Source organism: Bos javanicus, chromosome 21 (genome assembly GCF_032452875.1).
Source record: "Bos javanicus breed banteng chromosome 21, ARS-OSU_banteng_1.0, whole genome shotgun sequence".
NCBI lineage: Eukaryota > Metazoa > Chordata > Mammalia > Artiodactyla > Bovidae > Bos > Bos javanicus.
In genome coordinates, this window is record NC_083888.1 from 20,730,086 (window position 1) to 20,752,194 (window position 22,109).

The following is a 22,109-nucleotide window of genomic DNA, read 5'->3' on the forward strand; positions in this document are numbered from 1 at the left end:
TATATTCCCATAACCTAGATTCTGTCATTAACATTTTATTCTCATTTTCTTGGACATAAATATGTCCAAGGATTTTAATCATTTTTTTGGTCTCTGTTTACTCCTTGTGACTGAAACAGTTTCCCTTGGCCCTAAAACTAGGTGAAACTTTAAGGCAATGGATCTATGCGGCAATAGACTCAGAGTTCAAACTTAAGACAGTCTGTCCAAAGTGTTTTTGCAAAATGTGCACTTGGGACTTTTATAAATAGCCAGTGTGAAACTGAAGCATGCCTTTTGGACTTGGGAAGAAGGCCAGTTAGCACCCAGTACGCCACCCCAGCCCCCTCCACAGGCCTGGCTTCTGTTCCCCATCCCTCCTGGGCCTCCAGGGCACCATTCCCATCTGGTTCCACTCCCTGATGGCAGGTCTGCCGTCTCGGCTGGGTCAGACTTTTGATCACAAGACAGAAATTTTAGGACACAGGAAGCTGCTAGAAACAACTCCTCACCCCTCTTTCTTCCTTCCATGCCCCCTTTATTCCCTGTAGCCAAGCAGAAGGTGGGCTTCTGGGCTGACCCAACAGTCTCACGTCCACAGGGCACACACCGGCTTGGCGAAGGGTTGGGCAGATCCCATGTGGACCCCAGATGAGATTTCCCTTTAGGGTGGAGGAAGAATACTCCCACTGCCCCGTCTTCACTGTCCCTAGGAGGGAAATTGTGGGCCTGTCCTAACCTTCCTTTGCCTTTCTTTTATTATTATTAATTGATTAATTAATATATTTGTTTTACTTTGGCTGTGCTGGGTCTTTGTTGCTGTACTCAGGCTTTCTTTAGTTGTAGCGAGTAGGGGCTTCTCTCCAGCTGCAGTGCTAGCCTCCAGGGCACACAGGCTTCAGTAGCTGTGGCACATGGGCTTTAGCTGCCCGCGGCATGTGGAATCTCCCCAGACCAGGGATTGAATCCGTGTCCCCTGCATTGGCAGGCAAACTCTTAACTACTGCACCACCAGGGAAGTTCTGCTTTTCTCGAGAAACAGAGGGACAAACTTCTGGAAAATTATTTATAGACCCATAGATCCCACGTGTGCAGGCTGTAAGGCTACTGGAATTCAGAGGTCTTGCCTGAGGCCTTACAGATGTTCCATCTGCTCTCCCACTTTGCAGATGGACAGCCCATCTTTTTGGAAGTTGGATGCACACACATTGCTTCAAAACAATAGAATGCAGTCATATTTGTTATGCCATCATGGGGAAGGAAAACCCTTTCTTTGCCTGATGGTGGAGGGAGGGTGTCTGGAGCTCCAGGGAGGGCTGTCCCCAGGGACAGTCAGTACCTAGCCTCAGAGGGGCAGGCATCCTCCCGGGTCCCTCCTCACTGCTGAGCGCCGGTGCTCAGCCAAAGGGAAGGGCACTGGTGCCATGAGAGCCACCCGCCCAGCTTCCACGTGCTCCCCACACCTCTGCGGTGCCCTTGGTGGATAAACTTGCCTCCCACTTCCCAGAGCACCCAGGACCTTGGCTGCCCTCTCACCCAGGTCACCCCCACCCTCACTCCCTGTCTCCCTCCTGATTCAGAGAAAGTGGCCTCCTGCTTATACCCACGGCTATCTCCTCCCCCAGGCACCCAGACCTTCCTGTCCATCGGGTCGGTGACCTCTTCCCTCCAGGGTCTTAATCACAGGCATGTGTCCCCACTGCATTCCCAAGTTAGGAAACAAGCCAGCGCCTTCCCAGTTCTGAGCCGCCTATTCCTCCTCCGCCCAGAGCCACGCTCCCAGTGACTACACCCGACTCCTGAGCCTCTTCCCCCATCTGCGCCCCAGCCCACAGCAGACTCCACCACGGGGGTCACTCTGGCCCCATTTCCCAGCCAACATCCTCCCACAGTCATTTTTGTGAGTTTTTCCTAGTATTTCTGTGGGATGAATTGGAGGTGGGCTTTCAGAGTTACAGGGGAGGTACGTCTGAAAGGGCAGATTCACCCTGCGTCCTTAGCCCCTCCCCAGACTGGCCAAGAAATGAGGTACAAAACTCATAGTTCATAACTCTTTCAATTTGGAAATTAAGGAGGTTGAGCATCTTTATGTTATATCTATTCTATGTTTCTCTGTCTCCTTCTGTAAATTGATCTGGCTTTCTTTCTCATGGCTGAGTTCTTTTTAATTTATTTATGTATATGGCTCTGCCAGGTCTTAATTGCGGCACGTGGGATCTGGTTCTCTGACCAGGGATCGAACACGGGCCCCCTGCACTTGGTGCGGGAAGTCTTAGCCCCTGGGCCACCAAGGAAGTCCTCATTTTCTTTTGATTTTAAAGAGTTCTTTGTTAATACGTTGTGAATCATTTTGCCTGATTTGTCTTTGGTTAGGAGTAATTTTGGTTGCCTGTTTAGCCAAACAGAAGTTGTGGAGTGGGATGTTTCCCCCTCCCTCCCCCAGGCTTTGCTGACAGGTGGTATGTAACTGAATCACTTTGCTGCTCAGCAGTAATTCACACAACATTGTAAATCAAGTAGTCTTCAATTTTAAAAAATGAAAAGAATTAACCTTTCCTGAGCACCTGCAGTGTACCAGGTACTATGCTCAGTACTTTGAGGCACATCTTGTTTCTTACTAGGGTTAACTTTATCCCCTACAGCCAGGAAGCTAAGGCTGGCAGAGGTCAACTCGCCGGTCCAGGGTCACCAGCTTCTAAGTGAAGGAGCTGGGTCTGCACACGAGCTGCGAGGGGCCAAGGCCTGCACACCCTCTGCCTGTCCCCTGCCCACTGACTCCCACACACACCCCACACACGGGGACTGGAAACTCCAAGGGTCGTCAATAGGGAAAGAGAAAGAGGCAGATCTGAGTGTTGCCAGGAAGCAACCGCCAGGATACATTTTCAGTGAGAAAGGCAGGCAGTGTGTTGCAGTCTTCCTTTTAAGTTTAAAAGGAGAGATGATATGCATGCCTGCACTTGTGTGTCTGAACGGTTTTCAAGGATTTACAAGGAGCCATTCATTACAGTTTCTTCGGGAACAGAAAATAAGGGTCTGAGGTGAGAAGGAGGTTTACTTTTAATTGTATACCCACTTTTGAATCCTTTGATTTTTTTTTTAAGCAAAGCATAGGTTACTTACATTAAAAAAAAAAATGCTTTAATGCACTGAGTACCAGACATCTCGATGTGGCTGTCCGACTGGCAGAGCCGCAGAACATACCCAAACCTGTGGTCCTTGTCTTTCCCCCAGAAGTGTCCCTCTTCCCACTTGCTCTAAGCTTTTAAACGTTGTCCGCTTACTCAGGCGCCCGAGGTAGAAAGCTGGCAGCAGCCCGCACCCCTCCCCAGAAGGAAGGCCACCTCTCTTCTGCCTGCTCCCCATGGCCAGGTCTGCATGCAGCCTGAAGGGTGACCCTGGGCTTCTCTGATTCTGCCACACTGACTGTGCATTTATTTTTTTTTTAAAGACTCAACTCAGAAATCCTATTCTCTGGGGGCATTCCCCAGGCAGGAAGTGCTCTTCTCTAGTTTTATTCTATTGCTTTTAAATGCCTCCTGTTACAAAAGTTCTTTTCCTCTTGTCACCTCACTAAACTGGGCTTCCCAGGTGGTGCTAGTGGTAAAGAATCTGCCTGCCAATGCAGGAGACAGCAAGAGCCAAGAGTTTGATCCCTGGATCAGGAAGATCCCCTGGAATAGGAAATGGCAATCCATTCCAGTATTCTTGCCTGGGAAATTCCATGGACAGAGGAGTCTGGCGGGCTACAGTCCATGGGGTCGCAAAGAGTCGGATATGACTTAGTGACTGATCACCTCACTAAACTGTGGTGGGGGAGAGGGCAGCTGTTTTAGTCACTTTGATCTTGCCAACGCTTCCCCCAGTGCTGGTCACTAGTACGTGCTCACGAGATGTTACACGTAACTGGTGGCATTCGGATGTATTTAATGTTGGTCCTGCAAATAGACTTTTGGTTCATAAATTCACCTTCCGTCACTCCTATTATTCCTTCTGCAAAGCTGATTCAGGTACCTTCTGTGCACCAGGCTGAGTCCTGAGAACACAGACAGGAAGCAGATGTGTCATTTGGGGAGTTTCTCATATCAGCCCAGGGTGGTCAGGGTCTGCCCTGGGGACCTAGGAGCCCTGGGTGGGGGGTTGGGTGGGGGGAATAGAGAATGGGGGGGATGTGGTACAAAGCAAGTTCCCCTCATCAATGGCCTGTCCCACAGTATTCAGAACCTGGCAAAGTACAAGGTGAAAGAGGAAGAGCACTGGACCCGGCTTCGGAGGTATTCCTTGCTTCTCCAAAAAGAGGACCTTAAGAAGTGACCGGGCTGCGGCCCTAGGCTCTGAAGAGCTTGGCAGCAGGCAGGCTTTGCCCCGGAACGCTCTGAGATCAAGAGACAAGACAAAGGGCTGAAGCTCAGTAGGCTTCAGGGGCCTGGCTTGATGTCTGGGACCTCTGCAAGCCAGCAAGGGGAGACACATGATTTGGGGGTGGGGGGGGCCTTCAACCTGTAAGCCACTTGTCAGAATGCTCAGGAGAGCAGATGTCACCTGAATAAACAGAGATATTGTTTCCAGGCTCCAAAGCTGCTGTGGTGTGTGTCCTTCATTCCCACTCAGTCCAGACCCCCAGCAGGGCCCAGGCAATGAGGTCAGCCAGAGTCCCAGGCCTGGTGAGGACCGTTTGCCTCATAGGCCCACAAACAGAGCAGGAGCCACTCTGCTCAAATAAGCAAGACACCCAGTCCACCGGGCTGTGTGTGGCCCCCTTTTCTCTTGGCCCACTTGTTGTGGAATCACTCTGGAGAGGCTGAGGCTCAGAGTAGGTTGACTGACTGCCTGAGGTCACACAGGTGTGAGAGGCAAAGTGGGGGCACGCAGGAATTTTGCCACTGCTGCCTGGGAACCCTAGAGGAGACTGGGGGCTGGGGGCCCAGGAGGGAGGCGCAGAGGTACTTTTTTCTTTTCTAGAAACTGCCCTTCCCAGGAAAATTGGGTGGAGTCAGTCCCCTGCCGCTCAAAGCTTACGCCTGCCTCTCTGAGGACACCGTGTGGTGCCTTTGAGAACTGCAGGTGGTTAGTGTGCCCAGCCTTTCCCAAGACTGAATGCTTGCATGGTTTGTGACCATACCTAGACAGCATATTAAAAAGCAGAGACATTACTTTGTCAACAAAGGTCTGTCTAGTCAAGGCTATGGTTTTTCCAGTATTCATGTATGGATGTGAGAGTTGGAGTATAAAAAAAGTTGAGCGCCAAAGAATTGATGCTTTTAAACTGTGGGGTTGGAGAAGACTCTTGAGAGTCCCTTGGACTGCAAGGAGATCCAACCAGTCAATCCTAAAGGAAATCAGTCCTGAATATTCATTGGAAGGACTGGTGTTGAAGCTGAAACTCCAATACTTTGGCCACCTGATGTGAAGAACTCATTTGAAAAGCCCCTGATGCTGGAAAAGTTTGAAGATGGGAGGGGAAGGGGACAACAGAGGATGACATGGTTGGATGGCATCACTGACTCAATGGACATGAGTTTGAGCAAACTCGGGGAGTTGGTGATGGACAGGGAGGCCTGGCGTGCTGTAGTCGCAGAGTTGGACACAACTAAGTGACTGAACTGAACTGTTTCTGTGTCCTTATCCACTTTCTCCCCCGAGTCATTCACAGTCTTTGTTGGCATGACACCTGCCTCATGGCAGGTTACATGACACCTGACTAGTTGAATGCCCCCTGGATGAAGAGATCCCCACCCGAGACACTCTGCCCCTCGCCGTCCTCACCATGAGAATGAAAACACAGCAGGAAAAACAAAAACAGAATGCTCTACAGTATCCTTTTCCTCTACACAGTAGGCATGGTGGCTGGCAGGTCTCTCTGGGATGAGGAAGGAAAATTTAGGATGATCGTCTCGGCTTTACATGCCACCTAAATGTGACGGGGAACTGACATTTACAGGGCATCTACCAGGGTCTCTGTATTTTAGATAAAAGCCTTAAGTCACTTTGTGAAATATAAGTATGATTATCCTCATCTAACAAAGAGGGAAATTGAGACTGCAGTCAAGACTTGGAACAACCTTATCAAATGCTGGTGGACTTTTTCAGTAGCAAAAGTCAGAAACCCAACTCAAACTAACTTCAGCCACAAGGAGAATTTGTTGGCTCATGGAGTGTAAAAGTCTAGACATAATGCTTTCCATGTGGTTGGCCCCAGGTCAAGTTGTTTATTTTTGTTTTGTTTTAGTATCTATTTTTCTTTATTTACTTATTTGGCTACACCAGGTCTTAGTTTCAGCATGCAGGATCTAGTTCCCTGACCAGGGATTGAACCTGGGTCCTCTGCATTGGGAGCATAGAGTCTTAGCTACTGGACCTCCAGGGAAGTCCCCACCCCCCAGTTTTGATTCCCTTTTTTAGGTAGGCCCTTCTGCTTGGGTGGCAAAAAGACCACTAACAGCACCCACGGTGACTGTCCCTTTTTCAGTGGTTCCAGCAAAGTCCTGAGCCTGCTCCTCACTGGCCTGTATGTGGTCACGTCCCTGAACCACTCACTGTGATGACCATTTAAACTTGCACACGTGCCCATCCCTAGAGGGGCATGGAGGCCACCCAAACTAAGGAAGGGAGAGCTGTCTGGAGAAAAGAAAATGACAGGCTGCAAGGGACAAGAGTAGGAGGGGTGCTGAGCAGGCCAAGACAATGGAGGTGCCCTGTCCACCCTTTCTAAAGTCACATGCTGCCAACACCAGGCACCTCCTCACTTCCTAGTGTGGGTGGGGAGAGCAATGGGGGTTGGGGCATTCACAGGGAACCTTACATACTGGACCCACAGAGGGATAAGGGAGAGGGAACCAGGGCTGGCAAAGTACCAGAAGGTGGGCAGAAGAGGCTCAGGTGGCACAAGGCTGGGGAATCCAGGGCTCTAGCCCCACTCCCATGGAGCTGGGGCACTACTGGGGCTGTGCCAGTGGCCCCCAAAGAGGTCCCTGCCCTCTGGGAGAGAGGGCCCCTGAGAAGCACCAAGAACACTGGGTTTTCTTGGGGAGCATTAGGACGCAGGTGAGTGTCCAGGGCACAGAGTTTAGGAGGCACTCACCCTCAGGGTTGTGCAAAGGCAGGGTTTGTACCTGGATGGGGAGGGGGCAGAGGAGGAGAGTGGACAAAGTGGGCCTGGCCTCACCCTGGGACAATCCGGGCCTTGCAGTTAGGATTGGCTTCCCTCCTGAGCCCTGGGCCAGCCTGGTTTTCCAAGCGGGGGTGTTTCAGAATCCTGGGGCATCCATGTGCCCCGCCCCTCAGATGGGCTGGTTCATTTAGCACAGCATGGCCCTCCAACCAGGCACACCACCCACTTGACCAAGTTTGAGCCCAGCTTTCCAGCCCGGCTCCTGGGACAGTCTGCCCTCTGCTGATACAGACCACCAGCCCTCCCCTCCAGCCCTGGGTTCATCTGGTGACCCATGTGGTGTGTCCTTGAAGCAATGTCTTCAGTGTCAACTGATCGCTTAGCTGCCCCTCCTGAAAACACTGACCCGTCCAGCATCAGCATCTACAAAATACGGCTCTCTCACAGGAGCAATACATGTGGTCAGCAGGCAGCGGCAGGTCCCTGCCGGTGATGGCACCGGTGGCCCATGTGCTTTAGGAGCTGTATTTCAGACCCCTCAACACACACACATACTACTTGCTTGACGGGCTACAGCAAAGACCAGAACTGTTGAGTACCGCTCACCAATGTCGCCACCCAATAAACAGGTATACTTTGTCGTTGTTTAGTCGTTCAGTCGTGTCCGACTTTTGAGACCCCATGGACTATACCCTGCCAGGCTCCTCTGTCCATGGGATTCTCCAGGCAAAGATACTGGAGTGGGTTGCCATGTCCTTCTCCAGGGGATTTTTCCCAGCCCGTGTCTCTTGCATCTCCTGCCTTGGCCGGTGGATTTGCTGCTGCTGCTGCTAAGCCGCTTCAGTCGTGTCCGACTCTGTGCGACCCCACAGACGGCAGCCCACCAGGCTGCCCCGTCCCTGGGATTCTCCAGGCAAGAACACTGGAGTGGGTTGCCCTTTCCTTCTCCAATGCATGAAAGTGAAAAGTGAAAGTGAAGTCGCTCAGTCGTGTCCAACTCTAGCAAACACATGGACTGCAGCCTACCAGGCTCCTCCATCCATGGGATTTTCCAGGCAAGAGTACTGGAGTGGGGTGCCATCACCTTCTCCGAACCAGGTATACTAGCTTTGTGAAAATCTCCTTGTTCTTTTTCTGAGCTCCAGTGTCCTCATCTGTAAAAGAGCTACAGGTGCCCCACCACCTGCCCACCTCACCTGTGCATCTGAGGTTTAAATGACTTGAAATTAGTTGTTGAATTTATTTTCTTTAACATTTTATTTTTTAGCAATATATATATAAATAGCATTCTCCTTTAACCTTTTGACCTTTCCTCAGGGCATGTGGAATTCTATCTTGGTTCCTGACCCCGGATGGGACCCGCATTGGAAGCCTGGAGTCTTAACTACTGGCCAGCCAGGGAAGCGCCCCCAGTTGGTGAAGTTAAAGCCTTAAACACAGCCCCGACTCGTCCGGTTGCTCCGTATATATGTGCTTCTCCACCATGACGGTTCTGACCCCTGGGGGCTGCGAAGGCGGCCAGCAGCGACCAGAGCCGGGCAGGATCAGCCGCTGATGCCATCCTCCGCCCTCCCCACCACGCCCACGCCCACCCCCACCCCACTTCCAGCAGGCCTGCGCGCAGCCCGCTCCGGACCAGCCCCCCACGGTGAGGGGACGTGCCACCCAGCACCCTCTGTCCCTGCTCAGCTGTCGCAAAGGCGATGCGCCCGCGGTGAAGCACACCGGCCCCAGAGTCACACCCGGGGCCCAGTCTCAACGCGGCCCCTGATCGTCCTCAACTTCCATCCTCCACACGGCCCCGCTAACGGCTTAGCTCAACAGGTTAGCAGAGAACTGACAGCGCGCCCTCGCCCAGGGCTCACCTACCTGGGAGCCGCTCTCGGCCCTCCTCCCGGTGGGTGCCCCCCAGGAAGGGGGTGGGGCGCGGGAGGGGTGGGAGGCGCCCCTTCCCATCTCCAGCCCTCTTATTAGCGGGGACGTGTTAATGGAAATTCACACCCAGGTGCTAATAAACAGTGGGCCGCTCCTAGGCTCGGAGAGCGAGGGGAGGCGCACCCCAGGGGAGGGGGCTGGCCGATGAGCCCCACTTATCTATGAAAAGACTTGCTAATAACTTTAATTCCCCGTCCTAAACCACGGGGCCTTTACCATGCAAATAGATTTTTCTAAACTGGGCAGGGTCCTGGAGAAGACTTCCCGCTCAGCTCCTTAGGGCCCTGGGAGGGAAGAGAGAGTTGGGGGCGGAGGCGCGGGCAAGGGGCGGATCAGTGAAGGTGTGAGGTCCCGCCCCCTGCGGGGCCTCCGCTTTTGGATCCCACTCTCTACAACCAAATGCTGGCCAGGGTGCGCCAGGACTCCTGAATTACACACTGTGACCCCCAGCCCACTCCGAGTTACTGCCCCTCCTGGCCTGGGCCAGAGCATTGGGAATGATCTCTGAAGTAGTTTCAAAACAAATCAATATCAACCTATAAATACATAAACTGTGCTACACCCATGCAATGGAATATTACTGAGCAATAAATATAAATGAAGTACTGATACACGAGAAAATATGCTTTCATTCATATGAAAGTCCAGAATAGGCAAATCTGTAGAGCTAGAAGAAAACAGATGAGTGGGCTGGGGTGGAGAAAAGGGGGATGGAGTAACAGGGAATCACTGCTAAATGGTTACAGGGTCTCTTTTGAGGGGTAGTAAAAATGACCCAAAATAAGACAGTGGTGATGGTTACCTAACTATGAATATACTAAAACCATTGAATTATGTACTTGAAAAGAATGCATTTCATGGTATAAATTATATCTCAATAAAGGTATTTTTTTTAAATGCCAAGGTTAGTATTTCAAAGATGCTTGAGGGGGGCAGGGGGGAAGCATTCATAGATGGCTGAGAGACCCCTTACCCCACCTCACCAACCCCCAGGCTTGACTGCTCACCAGACCCCCTGACTGAACCCAGGTTTCCCCTTCCCGCATACAGCATTTCCCTAATCTGAATCCAAGCCTAGATCCAGGTCAGTTCTGTGGATCTGGATACAATCGATGGACCTCTCATCTTGCCTGAGCCAGGCCTCTGGGAGGTCACAGCTATTTAAAACTGGGACTGATCCACCTGTGTTATGTCCCTAAACATGGGAGAGAAACCAGAGTGAAGGGAGATGGGAGAATGCCAGGGTCCAGGCCTTGATGCTCCAGCACAAGGGCAGTAGACACATGCAGTGAGCCCTCGGAGCTGGCTTCCTGTCAGACCCTAGAAAGAGCGGAGCAGGCAAAACCCAACCAGGGCCGAGAGCTCAGATTCTGGAAGTCATACCTGGGTTTGAGTGCTGATCCTTGGTTTATCCTTCTGCAAAATAACTACTTAGGAATAAAATGTGTAAAGACCCGGTGCACAGTAAGTATGCACTAATGGAAACGCATTTTCTACAGAGATACTTGGTTTTATCCAGGTTCAAAGAAAAGGTGGACAGACTCAGCTTGCGGCCGCTTTCCTCAAATGAAGCCCCGCCCCCTTCAGGTGGGCCCATCGGGAATAAGGGGGTGCTAAGACGGGGCTGGGGGCAAGGAGGAAGGGGTCTGAGGCTGTGTACTTCGGGGACTCCCAAATCCCTGACGTCCTTTGGAGGAGGGGAGGGAAGCTTTGTGACCCTGTGGAGGAAGAACTTGCCAACTGACACCAGCACAGAGTTTATTCACAAATAAATAAATACATAGTAGGCAGAGCTCCTGCCTGTCTCCCAAGTGTCTACCCTCTGAGCCCCTCCATCGCGGGAGGGGTTGCGGAAGTCCGTCCTAGGTGGGGACCGGCTCTCACTTCCAGCGATGCCCATGCCGGTATCTTCGGTGCCCTCTTTCAGGAAAGGGAGTCTGGAGAGGGACCGCTTCGAAGGCGCGGAGGCCAAAAAGGCGTCGGTGCTCACAGAACTGGGCGCCAGATGTCCGCCGTCACTTCAACTTCTCAGGCCGGCGGCCACTCCAGGGGCAAGAGGGGCATCGAGGTCTCCAGCAGGGCCAGTACGTCGCCGGGAAAGAGCTGGAGGAGACAGGGGACAGCGTGGTCCTCAGCGTGAGGCCGCCGAGCGTGGGTGTCCGCGCTCGCGAGCTCCGCTCTCAGGGGGGTCCCCAGTGTCCCCCTCCCTTCCCTCGCCGCTCAGGCGCCCTGCGCACGCCAACCGTGTCGCTCCAGAGAGCGAGCAGGCGAGGCCGGGCCGCCGGTGGGGGAGCCCCACGGGGGGCTCATCCCCGGAGTGTGAGGTGGGGATATGAGACGGCAGGTAGTGCCACCCCACGACGGCGCTGAGCCGGGAGGGAGTTCCGCGCGAAGGAGGGCGATACTAACCGGGGATGAGGGGCTCGGCTCCATCGCCGGTCCTTGCGGGCACGCCGCCCCGCGGTCGTATAGCACCGGAGGGTCGCGCAGCTCGGGCGCTGCCAGGGCTCCGGAGCAGGCGGGCGGGGACCCCCAGGACACCGCGGCGCCGGCGGCCGAGCCGGAGCAGCAGCCTCGCGTCTGCGCCTCCGCGGGGCCGCCGTCGGGGCACAGCGCGCAGCCCCGAGGGGGCGCCGCGTCGCCGCGTTGCCGGCGCCGGTGCTGCAGGCTATCCTCGCTGAGGCCCAGCACGGCCGACAGGTGTCCGATGTAGCGGATGGCCAGGCGCAGCGTCTCGATCTTGGTCAGGCTCTGGCCGGCGGGCGCCACAGACGGAGGCAGGAAGCGGCGCAGCTCGTGGAGGGCGCGGGCGAGCGTGCGCATGCGCAGCTTCTCGCGCTCGCTGGCGCTCTGCCGCTGCCCGGCGCCCAGGCGGCCTACCCGCGCGCCTCGCCTCCCAGCTGCCCGGGCGCGGAGGGCGACGCGGGTGGCCGGGCTCCCGGGGCTCGGCACGGGGCTGCAGGCCGGGACGCTGCCCCAGGAGTCCGGGGACGAAGCGGGGGAGCAACCGCAGTCCGCGTCGGCGGCCGGCGGCGGCTGAGCTGGGCCCCAGCCTGCCGTGAGCATCCAGGACTCAGAGAGCGGAGGGCACAGGGGCTGGGCCATGGCAGCGGCGGCGTGTCTGGGGGCTGGCGGCCGGCGACCGCTTTATCCCCGAGCCCCGAAGTGTGAAGTGGCCTCTTCCAGGCCGCATCAGCACTTCAAAGGGGGCTCGGGGGCCTATCGGGGGCGGGGCTTGACCCTTTGAACCAACGTCGGGGTGGGGGTTGCGGGGGGCGAAGGTGTCGGCCTGTTGGCTGCGCCAGGTTGGCCCCACCTGGGCCCTCGCATGGACACCTGACCCGGACACTCCGGCCTTCTGCTTGTGCCAGTGGCAGGCGCTGTCCAGGGTGTTGGACCAGCTCAGCAGGCTAAGGGAAGCCAGGTCAGGGAACTGCAAATTCTGGTACTTAGTTTTGGGGCTGCCTTCACCTGTCGGAAACCTTATGCAAATTCTTGTTTTATTGAGGGTTTTCCTGGTGGCTCAGTGGTAAAGAATCTTCCTGCCAATGCAGGAGACATGGATTCGATCCCTGGTCCAGGAAGATCCCACACACCTCGGAGTAACTAAGTTCAGTGCACCACATTTATTGAGCCTGTGCCCTAGATAGAGCCCAGGAGCGGCAACTTCTGAAGCCCCCGCGCACCCTAGAGCCGGAGCTCTGCAACAAGAGAAGCCACCGCAATGAGAAGCCCATGCACCACAACCAAAGAGTAGCCCTCGCTTACCCGCAACTAGAGAAGAGCCCACGCAGCAACCAAGATGCAGCAAGCCAGAATTAAATAAATGCTTAAAAAAAAAGTTTTCTTGAACCTTCGTTTCCAGTTTGTATAATGGGGGAGAAGGAAACGGCAACCCACTCCAGTATTCTTTCCTGGAGAAGTCCATGGACAGAGGAGCCTGGCAGGTTCATACAGTCCACGGGGTCGCAAAGAGTCGGACACGACTGAGTGACTAACACAGGCATGCTGTGGCAGCAGGTCCCTGGACTCCTGTAGAGGCCAGGAGGGCATGGGGCCCTGACTCCATGTTCCTCCTCCAGGGCAGACTGGTCCTGGGGGTACCCTTCCCTGGTGGTGGTGAGTGGGAGAGACGAAGCTATCCGGGGTAAATCCAGAAAGCTGGCAGAATCTGGGCAGGCTGGTGAACCATCTGAGCTGGAGGAGAGGAGCCCTGCTGCCCTCCAGGACACCCTCAGCCTGGCAGGGTCAAGGGCTTGGCCTGTTGCCACAGCTGCCACCTCTGGCCTTTAGCTGGTATCCCACCACTTTGGGGCAGGAATAACGGGCTTTGCTAATGAAATGTGAGTGACAATGACACAGAAAAAGCACTTCAGAAAATTCAGAGTAATTCCCTGGTGGTCCAGTGGTTAGGACTCAGCGCTCTTACTGCAGGGGCCCCAGGTTCTATCCCTGGTCAGGAAATAAGATCCCACAAGCCACAGCATGGCAAAAAACAACAACAACAACAAACAAACACCCCATCATGATAAAAATTCTCAGCAAATTTAGGCTAAAGGAGAACTTTCTCAGTCTGATGAACGCATCCTCAGGGAACCTACAGCTCACAGCATACTAAATAGGGAAAGACTGAAAGATTTCCTTCAATACTCAGAGCAAGGCGAGGATGTTGGCTTCTACCCACACCTTGTCAATGTTGGGAGGTGGGGGTCTCACCTTTGGAATAAGGAAAGAGAAATAAAAGGCATATGGATTGGAAAGGAAGAAATAAAACTGTCTACATTTATGGACAACATGATTGTCCACATGGCAAAGCTCAGAGTGTCTGCAATCGCCTGCCTGACCCTTTGGGTCTGAGTTTACATGTTATCACAATAGCTCCTTCATGCATGGAGGTCTGCTCTCCAGCTGAACTGTGAAGTGTTTGGAGTTTGGTCTCATGTCTTCCAAAGAAGTGGTGTCTAGGGTTTCTTTCAGAGGTCTGCTATCTTGCGTCCCCCAGGCTTCCAGTTCTGTGAGACTCATGGGTGAGCTGGTTTGTAGCAAAGAAAGCCAAGTGACTTGGTACCTTCTTCCTGAGCATCTTTGCTCACTACCACCCCTCTCCCCTTGTCTCCTTTCTCTTCTACTGCCCTTGGCCTCTCTTTACCCCCTACTCTGCAGTCTGTCTCAGCAGCCCCAGATGCTTATGCCCATGATCACATATAGGAGAGACAGTGCCAACCCACCCCTGGAGAGAAGGGCTAGAGTCCATCCCATGGACACATGCCTCAGGGCCCATTGGCTCCCTAGGACAGCCTGGCCTACGAGGACCCTCCCAGGCACGCAGCTGTCAATATGGTCTGCCCTGTCTGGATCCTGGACAATGGATGGAGTTCTAGATCCAAGCCAAGAATCTGGCATTAGACCCCCCTTTAATCACACTTGACTGGAGCTAACAAACAGTGGAAACAGGTTGTACATTCAAGTACGAGGAGGTGCAGAGTCAAAGCTGGTCAGGCAGGAGGGATGGGATTCCACGGGGCTCTGGGCATGCTGTTGCCAACCTTTGAATGTCAACAAATTCCTCCAATTCCCATACAATTCTGATTTCCACTTTGTAGCTGATAACTGAGAAAACTCAGAATGACCAGGCTTCCCTGGTGGCTCAGACGGTAAAGAATCCACTTGCAATGCAGGAGACCCAGGGTTTGATCCCTGGGTTGGGAAGATATCCTAGAAAAGGGAATGGCTACCCGATCCAGTATTCTTGCCTGGAGATCCCATGGATATAGGAGCCAAGTGGGCTATAGTCCATGGGGTCACACAGAATCAGACACGATTGAGTGCCTAATACTTTCACTTTCAGAATGACCAAAAGCTCCTAGAAAATCAGCCACCCTTTTCTTGTATTGTTATATTATTATTTATTTGAAAATCTAATATATGCACGTGATTAAAAGTTGAATGAGTACAGAGGGCATATCAAATTTCTTTACTCTTATGCCTCTGAGGTCTCCAATTCCTAGTTCAGGGGAAACCACCATGACTGGTTTGTGGGCAACAATGCTCTTAAAGTAAATTTTTGTTAAGTACAAAATCAACTAGACATTCTTTAAACAAAGGGCCATATGTGCATGGGAGGTAGGCTGTTGATCCTAAAAACACAGCTCTGGCCCCTGAGGATGCTCAAATCTGAGAGCCAACAGTTAACATTAATTGCTCACTTACGTGGGAACCACTGAAAGCTATGGAGCAAGAGACGGACACCATGCATGGCATGTGATGGGAAGATCTCTGGTGTCAGGGTTGAGAGAGGGTTAAAAGGATTCATGGGTGTCCATGGAGGCCAAGAACTCACAATAAAATGGCATGAGAGAGGCGGGGTGGTTGGGAGGGTTCTGCCCCCAACTCCAGTCTTTGCATCTTTAGCTCCAAGGCTGACAAATTGGAGGTGCCAGCTGGAATCCCTCCCTCTCCTGTGACCCCTCAAGGCCCAGTGTGTGCAAGGCTATGGGCCTGATGAAGCCAAGCAGGGACGAAGGAGGGACCCCCAAGCTGGAGCCTGGGCTCTCCGGGCTCCCATCAGCTAGCCTCCCTCTTCCCTGGGGCCCCCATGCCTCTCGCACCTTTGATCTTCTTATCGCCAGCCCCTCCGGTGGGTTCATTAGGGAGCTGCCCCAGTTAATGAGTTCTCCGGGCAGCAGGGCCCACACGCCCTCCCGCTGGGCTAAGGCCTTCACACCTCTGGGGCCTGTGTTTTGACAAGTGCCAGAACCAGTGGCTCCTGCTCCCCCGGCCCGAGCCTGCCTTCGCCTGCCAACGTGTAAGGCTGGGAAATGAGGCCTTGGGGCAGCCCCACTGAGCGGAGGTGAGAGTTCAGGGGGTCCTCGGCCAGGGTGGGGGCAGGCAGGAGAGGGCAGCACCCCCTTGGGCTGGGGCCTGGGTCTCAGCCTTCCTTTTAGGAGCCAGCCGGCTGCCTCAGGTCGACCCTGGATCCTGGGCGCTGCCCCCTCCCACCTCCCAGCCTCAGTGCCCTCATTTCCCCAGCCAGCCCCACTGACAGGAGAGTGCTAATCAAAGGTGCAATGTCAGTCTTCCCCTCGCAGCCCCTAATCCCGACCCCGCCGGAGCCAGAGGCCCCAGGAGAAGGAAGCGGCTCTCCTACCGCCAGCCTGTTTAGCATCAGCAGGGACACCTCCTGGGAGGCTCCTAATTTGGGTGTTCCCTGCTGCCGGGGATCTTCCCGCCACACCTCTGCACCGGTCTGAGAGAAAGGCCCTTTCAAGGAGAGTGATTGTTGTTCATGAAGCCCCATCTTCAGGCAGCTTAGGACACCCCTCGCTTAGAATCGAATCCCTCTTCTGCCACGTACCACCTGTGTCACTTGGATAACTCAGTCTCCACCTCTCCCATGAATCATACCTGCTGTGCTGATGTTGCAAGGGTATCAAATCATCCTGCACAGACCATACTTCCAGCAGCGCCTCATGCGTGTCCCTGCTGTCACTTGGGGCCTGGCCTCCGCCGGATCCCAGCTCACAAGCGTGCTGTGATGTGGATGTCACTGCTTCACCTGGTAGTTAAGGAAATGGAGGCGCAGGGGGTGGTCCTATGTCACATGGCCAGGAGGCGCAGAGCGGGGTCCGTCTGGTGCTGTTTGGGACCAAAGCGAGTGTCCTGTCCTCCCACCAGCTCCCCCGTCTCCTCTGGAAACCTCCAGTGGCTCCTTTCCTCCTGCAGGGCTGCCTCAAGAGTGAGGGTGCAGGAAGAGGGGGCGATGCCCCCTAGTCCTCAAGGCCCCCTGAAACCTCACTACAAGTCACCTGGATCTGTTGACATGTTAAAAATGTAAAGCATTTCCAGATCCACCCTGGACCTGTTTGAGCCAGAATCCCTGGAGGAGATTCCGGGTATGTAAAGTGAAATGTCCTGAGAACGATGAAGCTCAGCCACTTTTGAGAAGCCGTGCGCTACAGTGAGCCCCTTCCAATCCGGAGAGTGGAAGAGGCATGGGGAGTGCCCAGCCTCCACCATGGAGCCTACACTCCACTGTGTCATGGACAGATGAGGCCGTGCCTGTGTTGGAGGTGGGGCTGCAGCCTCCTGGAGCCCAGAGCCATCAGAGGGCCCAGCAGGAAGGCTCCCAGCTTCCCCTCCACCTCCCTCCTTCCCCATCAGCTCCCAGTGAAGGCCCCCAAGGCTCCCAGGAAGCCCCTTCCAACTGAGATCACCACCCTCCCCTCACACCTTTAGCTCCCGGAGCCACTGGCTTGGCAAGCCATATGGAATAGATTATTCTGGACCCATGATAATCTGATTATCTTGGTCGTGGATCAGCTGGAATGCACAGCCAGTGAAAGTCACAGGAAGGAGGCAGAGGGGTGATGAGGAGGGAGGGGGTGGGAAGAAAGGAGAGAGATCTGTCAGATTCCTGGTAAGGCTGGGGAGGAAGTGCCAGTTCTGGGAACCGGGCCAGGCTGAGAAGGCAGGGAAAGTAGATCATGTCTCTCCCCTTAGAGGTGTCACATCTATGCTTCTTCACTTCATCTGGGTAAGTGGAGAAGGGTCTGAGCCTTATAGTGAAACATGGGGAAATCAGGCATGAAAAGGGTGACGTAAGTAGCTGAACCAGCCCAAAGCAAAGATGCAGACATGTGAATACAGGGAAACTTGTCACATGGCCCCTCAGTCAGTATAGCTGTAAAATGGAGCAAGGACTCCCAACTACCTGCTGAGATGTCCTGGGAGACTGCATGCCTTGGTTGCAAAACATGGTCTCAGGCCAGAGAGCTGCCCCTGGGTGTCCAGTGTCCTTGCATTCCCAGCCACAGACAGCAGAGGGCGCTGCCTAGCTACCTGGGATCTTGGGATCTGGGCTGGGCGGACCTCCTGCCATTGTCAGAGGACTTTATTTTTCTGGGGCCAGGGCCAGTGCTGGGTGGAGGTGGTGGGCACTGGAAGCTAAGTAGATATGTCAGAGACGCTGAGGCTGGCTTAAGAAATGGGTGAGGCTGACTTCGTGCCAGTGTGATGGGCTATGTGACCCCAGACAGTCCATTTGTTCTCTCTGGACCCCAATTAGCTTATCTGTCCACTGGGAAAAACATACACCTGTGTGCAGAAAGGTAAAGCAAGATGGAACCCAGAGGAATGAAAAGAAGGCAGACGGGCTCAGGTCTCCCTCCCTTCCCTACATACCCCTGGAAGCAGAGGTTGAAAGCAATCAGACCATGAGCTGACCAAAACTCTAGGCTCGCCAGCTCCCCCTAAGGATTTACAGGCCGAACTCAGCGGCCAACTTTGGGCACATCCAGCACCAGTACCTGCAGAAAGCACAGGATGGTGCTTCCTCCGGGCAGGATACACAGGTTTCTGGCTTCTTCTAACCCCATGCCTGCCCTGGCTGACTGAACAGAACAGTGAGGAGCCAGGACAATGGCGAGGCTCCAGCCAAGTCACTGGGTGGCTCCGGGCCTCAGTCAGCTCCAGGCTGTCCTTCCCAAGGGCTGGGGAAGGAGCACATCACCTCCCTTCTCCTGGGGTATCTAACTTCAGACCTAATATAGAGCAGAATGGGGGCTCCTGGGAGTGGGCTGGAATGTCTGGGTAGGGTCTGGGGAAGTGAAGAGCTTCTGAGCATAGGATCCTTTGTCAGAGACTGGGAAACAGCCCTGAACAGAGTGGAAAACATGTAGGGGGCAAGGATAAAGCTTAAGTTGCATGCATGCATGCCAAGTCGCTTCAGTCAGGTCTCTTTGCAACCCTATGGACTGTAGCCCTCCAAACTCCTCAATCCATGGGATTTTTAAGGCAAGAATACTGGAGTGGGTTGCCAGGCCCTCCTCCAGGGGATCTTCCCAACCCAGGGATAGCCCTTGCATCTCTACTGCTAGCACCACGTGGGAATCCAGGGCTTAAATTGACCAGATTATAAACAGAAGAAGGGTCTTACATGGTCAGTACTGATTATGGGCCTACTGAGGGTAGGATAAACCCACCAAGAGAAAGCCAAGTCTAGCCCTCGGCAGAGCCCAGGAAGTTTCTTCACCCTTGGAGATCATGCCTCACCCCAGGCCCTGGGAGTGCACAGTCAGCACCCAGCATGGGCGGCCCGTCTGGCGGAGGCCCCCAGGAGTGCTGACACCTGCTGCTTGCCTCCCACAACCAGGTTGGCCTTGACAACCCCCGCCTCTGCCCCCACCCCGCTGGCCCTCCCCCAGGCTGGCCTCAGGCTTCAGAACAGCCTCAGCATGCCCTTTGCCCAGCGATTTCCCTGATGGGGAATTCATCCTGATAAGAAAAGATTAAAGGTGCAAGTGAAGCCTTGCTCCTGACAGATACAAACCTCAGAAAAACCCCTTCCGTGTGACTTGATTGATATAAGCAAAAGCAAAAAAGAACAAAAATCTAAAAACCAAACCCCTGCTGTGCATTTTGTAAGGATCCACAGCATGTGTGTGCATAAATGCATACTCACCAAAGCTAAGATCTAGGACTTATCTGGTGTGCGGGTGGGGCAGGGCTGGGTTCTGAGGGCTGATATAAAGAGATGTTAATCATATCTACAAGGTTTAAAATTTTTACAAGGAGTTTGCATTCACAGGTGACACGTGCAGTTTAAAAGTATGCTGCTGCTAAGTCACTTCAGTTGTGTCCGACTCTGTGCGACCCCATAGACGGCAGCCCACCAGGCTCCCCGTCCCTGGGATTCTCCAGGCAAGAACACTGGAGTGGGTTGCCATTTCCTTCTCCAATGCATGCAAGTGAAAAGTGAAAGTGAAGTCGCTCAGTCGTGTCTGACTCTTCAAGACCCCATGGACTGCAGCCCCCTAGGCTCCTTCATTCATGGGATTTTCCAGGCAAGAGTACTGGAGTGGGGTGCCATCGCCTTCTCCATAGTTTAAAAGCATAGGTATACGGATATATACCTATGTGCAAAATTTCGAGGCATCTCCGTATATACTAGAAAATGTGTCACCTAAACAGTTACTGTCACACCAGGGAGTACTTTAAAATCTCATTGCAGAAATAAATCTAGTGATCTGGAAAAGGTTATTCATACACTGTGTAGCACAGGAAGCCCAGCTCAGCGCTCTGTGATGACCTGGATGGGTGGGATGAGGGGGCCGGAGGGCGGCCCACGAGGGAGGGGTATCTGTATATATGTGCCTACTCACTTCGTTGTACCGCAGAAACTAACACAACATAGTAAAGCAATTATACTCCAATTTTTTTGAGAGTTATGAATACATTAGCGAGAGAAGTTGGTCACAAAACAACATACACTTTATACAGCCAAAGGAACTGAAAGCAGAGGCTAAAATAGATGTCTGCCAACGTTCATAACAGCATTGTTCATGACACCTGAAAGGTGGAAATAGCCCAAATGTCTATCAAGTGATGAGTGAACAAAATGTGGTATGAACGTAAATGGGCTGTTATTTGACCGTAAGAAGGAATGAAGCTTGGGCACGTGCTACCCTGTGGATGAACCTTGATGACATTGTGAAATAAGCCAGACACACCAAAGGACAATACTGTATGGTTATACTTACACGAGATACCTAAAACAGATAAATTTATAGAGACAGGAAGCAGATGAGAGGTGACCAGGGGCTGAGGGGCTGGTGGGAAAGGGGAGTTTTTGCTTAATGGGTTCAGTTTCTGCTTGAGATGATGAAAAAGTTTTGGAAATAGAAATGGTGATGGTTGAACAACATTGCAAATGCAATTAATGCCACTGAGCGCAATTAATGCCACCAAACTGCATACTTAACAATGGTTAAGATGGCAAATCTTATGTTATACCAAATATATTTACTGCAATTTAAAGGAATTTTAAATGTAATATACAGAAACTACTGAATTCTACAGTTTAAACAGGTGAATGTATGGCATGTGAATTACATCTCAATAAAGCTGTTTTAAAAGAGAGAATATCTATTACCAGAAGCTTCAAAAACAATGGGCAAAAGAACTCAGTGCGTGTATGTGCTCGGTTGTGTCCAACTCTATGTGACCCCATGGACTATAGGCCACCAGGCTCCTCTGTCCATGGAATTCTCCAGGCAAGAATCCTGGAGTGAGTTGCCATTTCCTACTCCAGGGGATCTTCCCACCCAGGGATTGAACCCACATCTCTTGGGTCTCCTGCATTGGCAGGTGGGTTCTTTACCACTGTGCTACTTGGGAAGCCCAAAGAACTCAGTATGCTCCCTTAATGCTTCCATCTCCATGTTCTGTGTTTGTAGGGATGCTTAGAAAAGGTTAGGATGCAGAGATATAGACTAAGTGTGACCCTGGTCCTCTCTGGGTGGATGGAAGTGGGGGCTTTAAAATTCCCTTCATTTTGATTGTCTATACTTTTTTGATGTTTAGTAGCTAAGTCATGTCTGACTCTTTGAGACCCCATGGACTGTAGCCCACCAGGCTCCTCTTTCCATGGGATTCTCCAGGCAAGAATACTGGACTGGGTTGCCATTTCCTTCTCCAGGGGACCTTCCTGACCCAGGGATTGAACCCTTGCCTCCTAAATTGGCAGGCAAGTTCTTTACCACTGAGCCACCAGGGAAGCCCAAGTCTTACTTCTGTGTAATGATTATTATTGGTTTGATAAATTAGAAAAGAAAGAAAAGGAAGGGAGGGAAGGAAGAAAAGACTTCGCAACCCGCTTGCCTCTGTTGTTTGCACTCCGGTAGCAGAGATGGTGGACCCAGGCCCCCCTAAGGCTTTCGGTAATCAGGCTGGGGCGGCTGGCTCTCCCCTTGCAGAGCCTGAACAAGTTAGTGCCTCTCCTTCTCCCACTTTGTCCCTCCCAAGAGCTGCAAGACCACAGATGGCCTCTCCTCTCCAGCAGGACAGGCAGGCAATACTCTTGGAGTCCCCCATGATGAACATATGATGCTATATCTAATCCTCCCAGCAAGGACACCCACTTCATAGATGAGGAGACTGAGGCTAAAAGGTGGGCACTGAGCCCAGGCGTGGCTGGCCCTAGGCTTGAGCTGTCTCTGCTGAGACTTGTTGCCCCAGGAGCTGGACCAGGCCACCCTGGGGCCTCTGCAGGCCCTTCCACACCAGCCTCCTTGGCCTACCCTTCTTG

At 53.1% G+C, this 22,109-nt stretch overlaps 2 protein-coding genes and 1 long non-coding RNA gene across 6 annotated transcripts in view; 2 read left to right on the plus strand and 1 right to left on the minus strand.

Annotated features, from left to right (window-relative positions):
* The window catches only part of WDR93 (WD repeat domain 93), a 52,328-nt gene extending 47,772 nt beyond the window's left edge, over positions 1-4,556 (plus strand). For all 4 annotated transcript variants that reach the window (XM_061394428.1, XM_061394431.1, XM_061394429.1 and 1 more), the window contains one exon: positions 4,194-4,556. In XM_061394428.1, the coding sequence (XP_061250412.1) occupies positions 4,194-4,293 (100 nt within the window). In that variant the 3' untranslated portion in view covers positions 4,294-4,556. The remainder of the gene's footprint in view (positions 1-4,193) is intronic.
* A 6,210-nt stretch (positions 4,557-10,766) lies between these two features.
* Positions 10,767-12,227, minus strand: MESP1 (mesoderm posterior bHLH transcription factor 1). The gene is made up of 2 exons (XM_061394442.1): positions 11,435-12,227; positions 10,767-11,128 (listed from the first exon to the last, which is right to left on the minus strand). The coding sequence occupies exons 1-2, from the start codon at positions 12,128-12,130 to the stop codon at positions 11,054-11,056; spliced, it is 771 nt and encodes a 256-aa protein (XP_061250426.1). The 5' UTR covers positions 12,131-12,227; the 3' UTR covers positions 10,767-11,053.
* On the plus strand, positions 11,995-13,785 carry LOC133234191 (uncharacterized). The gene is made up of 2 exons (XR_009732056.1): positions 11,995-12,083; positions 12,676-13,785. It is a non-coding gene; the product is annotated as an uncharacterized LOC133234191 (long non-coding RNA).
* Positions 13,786-22,109: the final 8,324 nt, after the last annotated feature.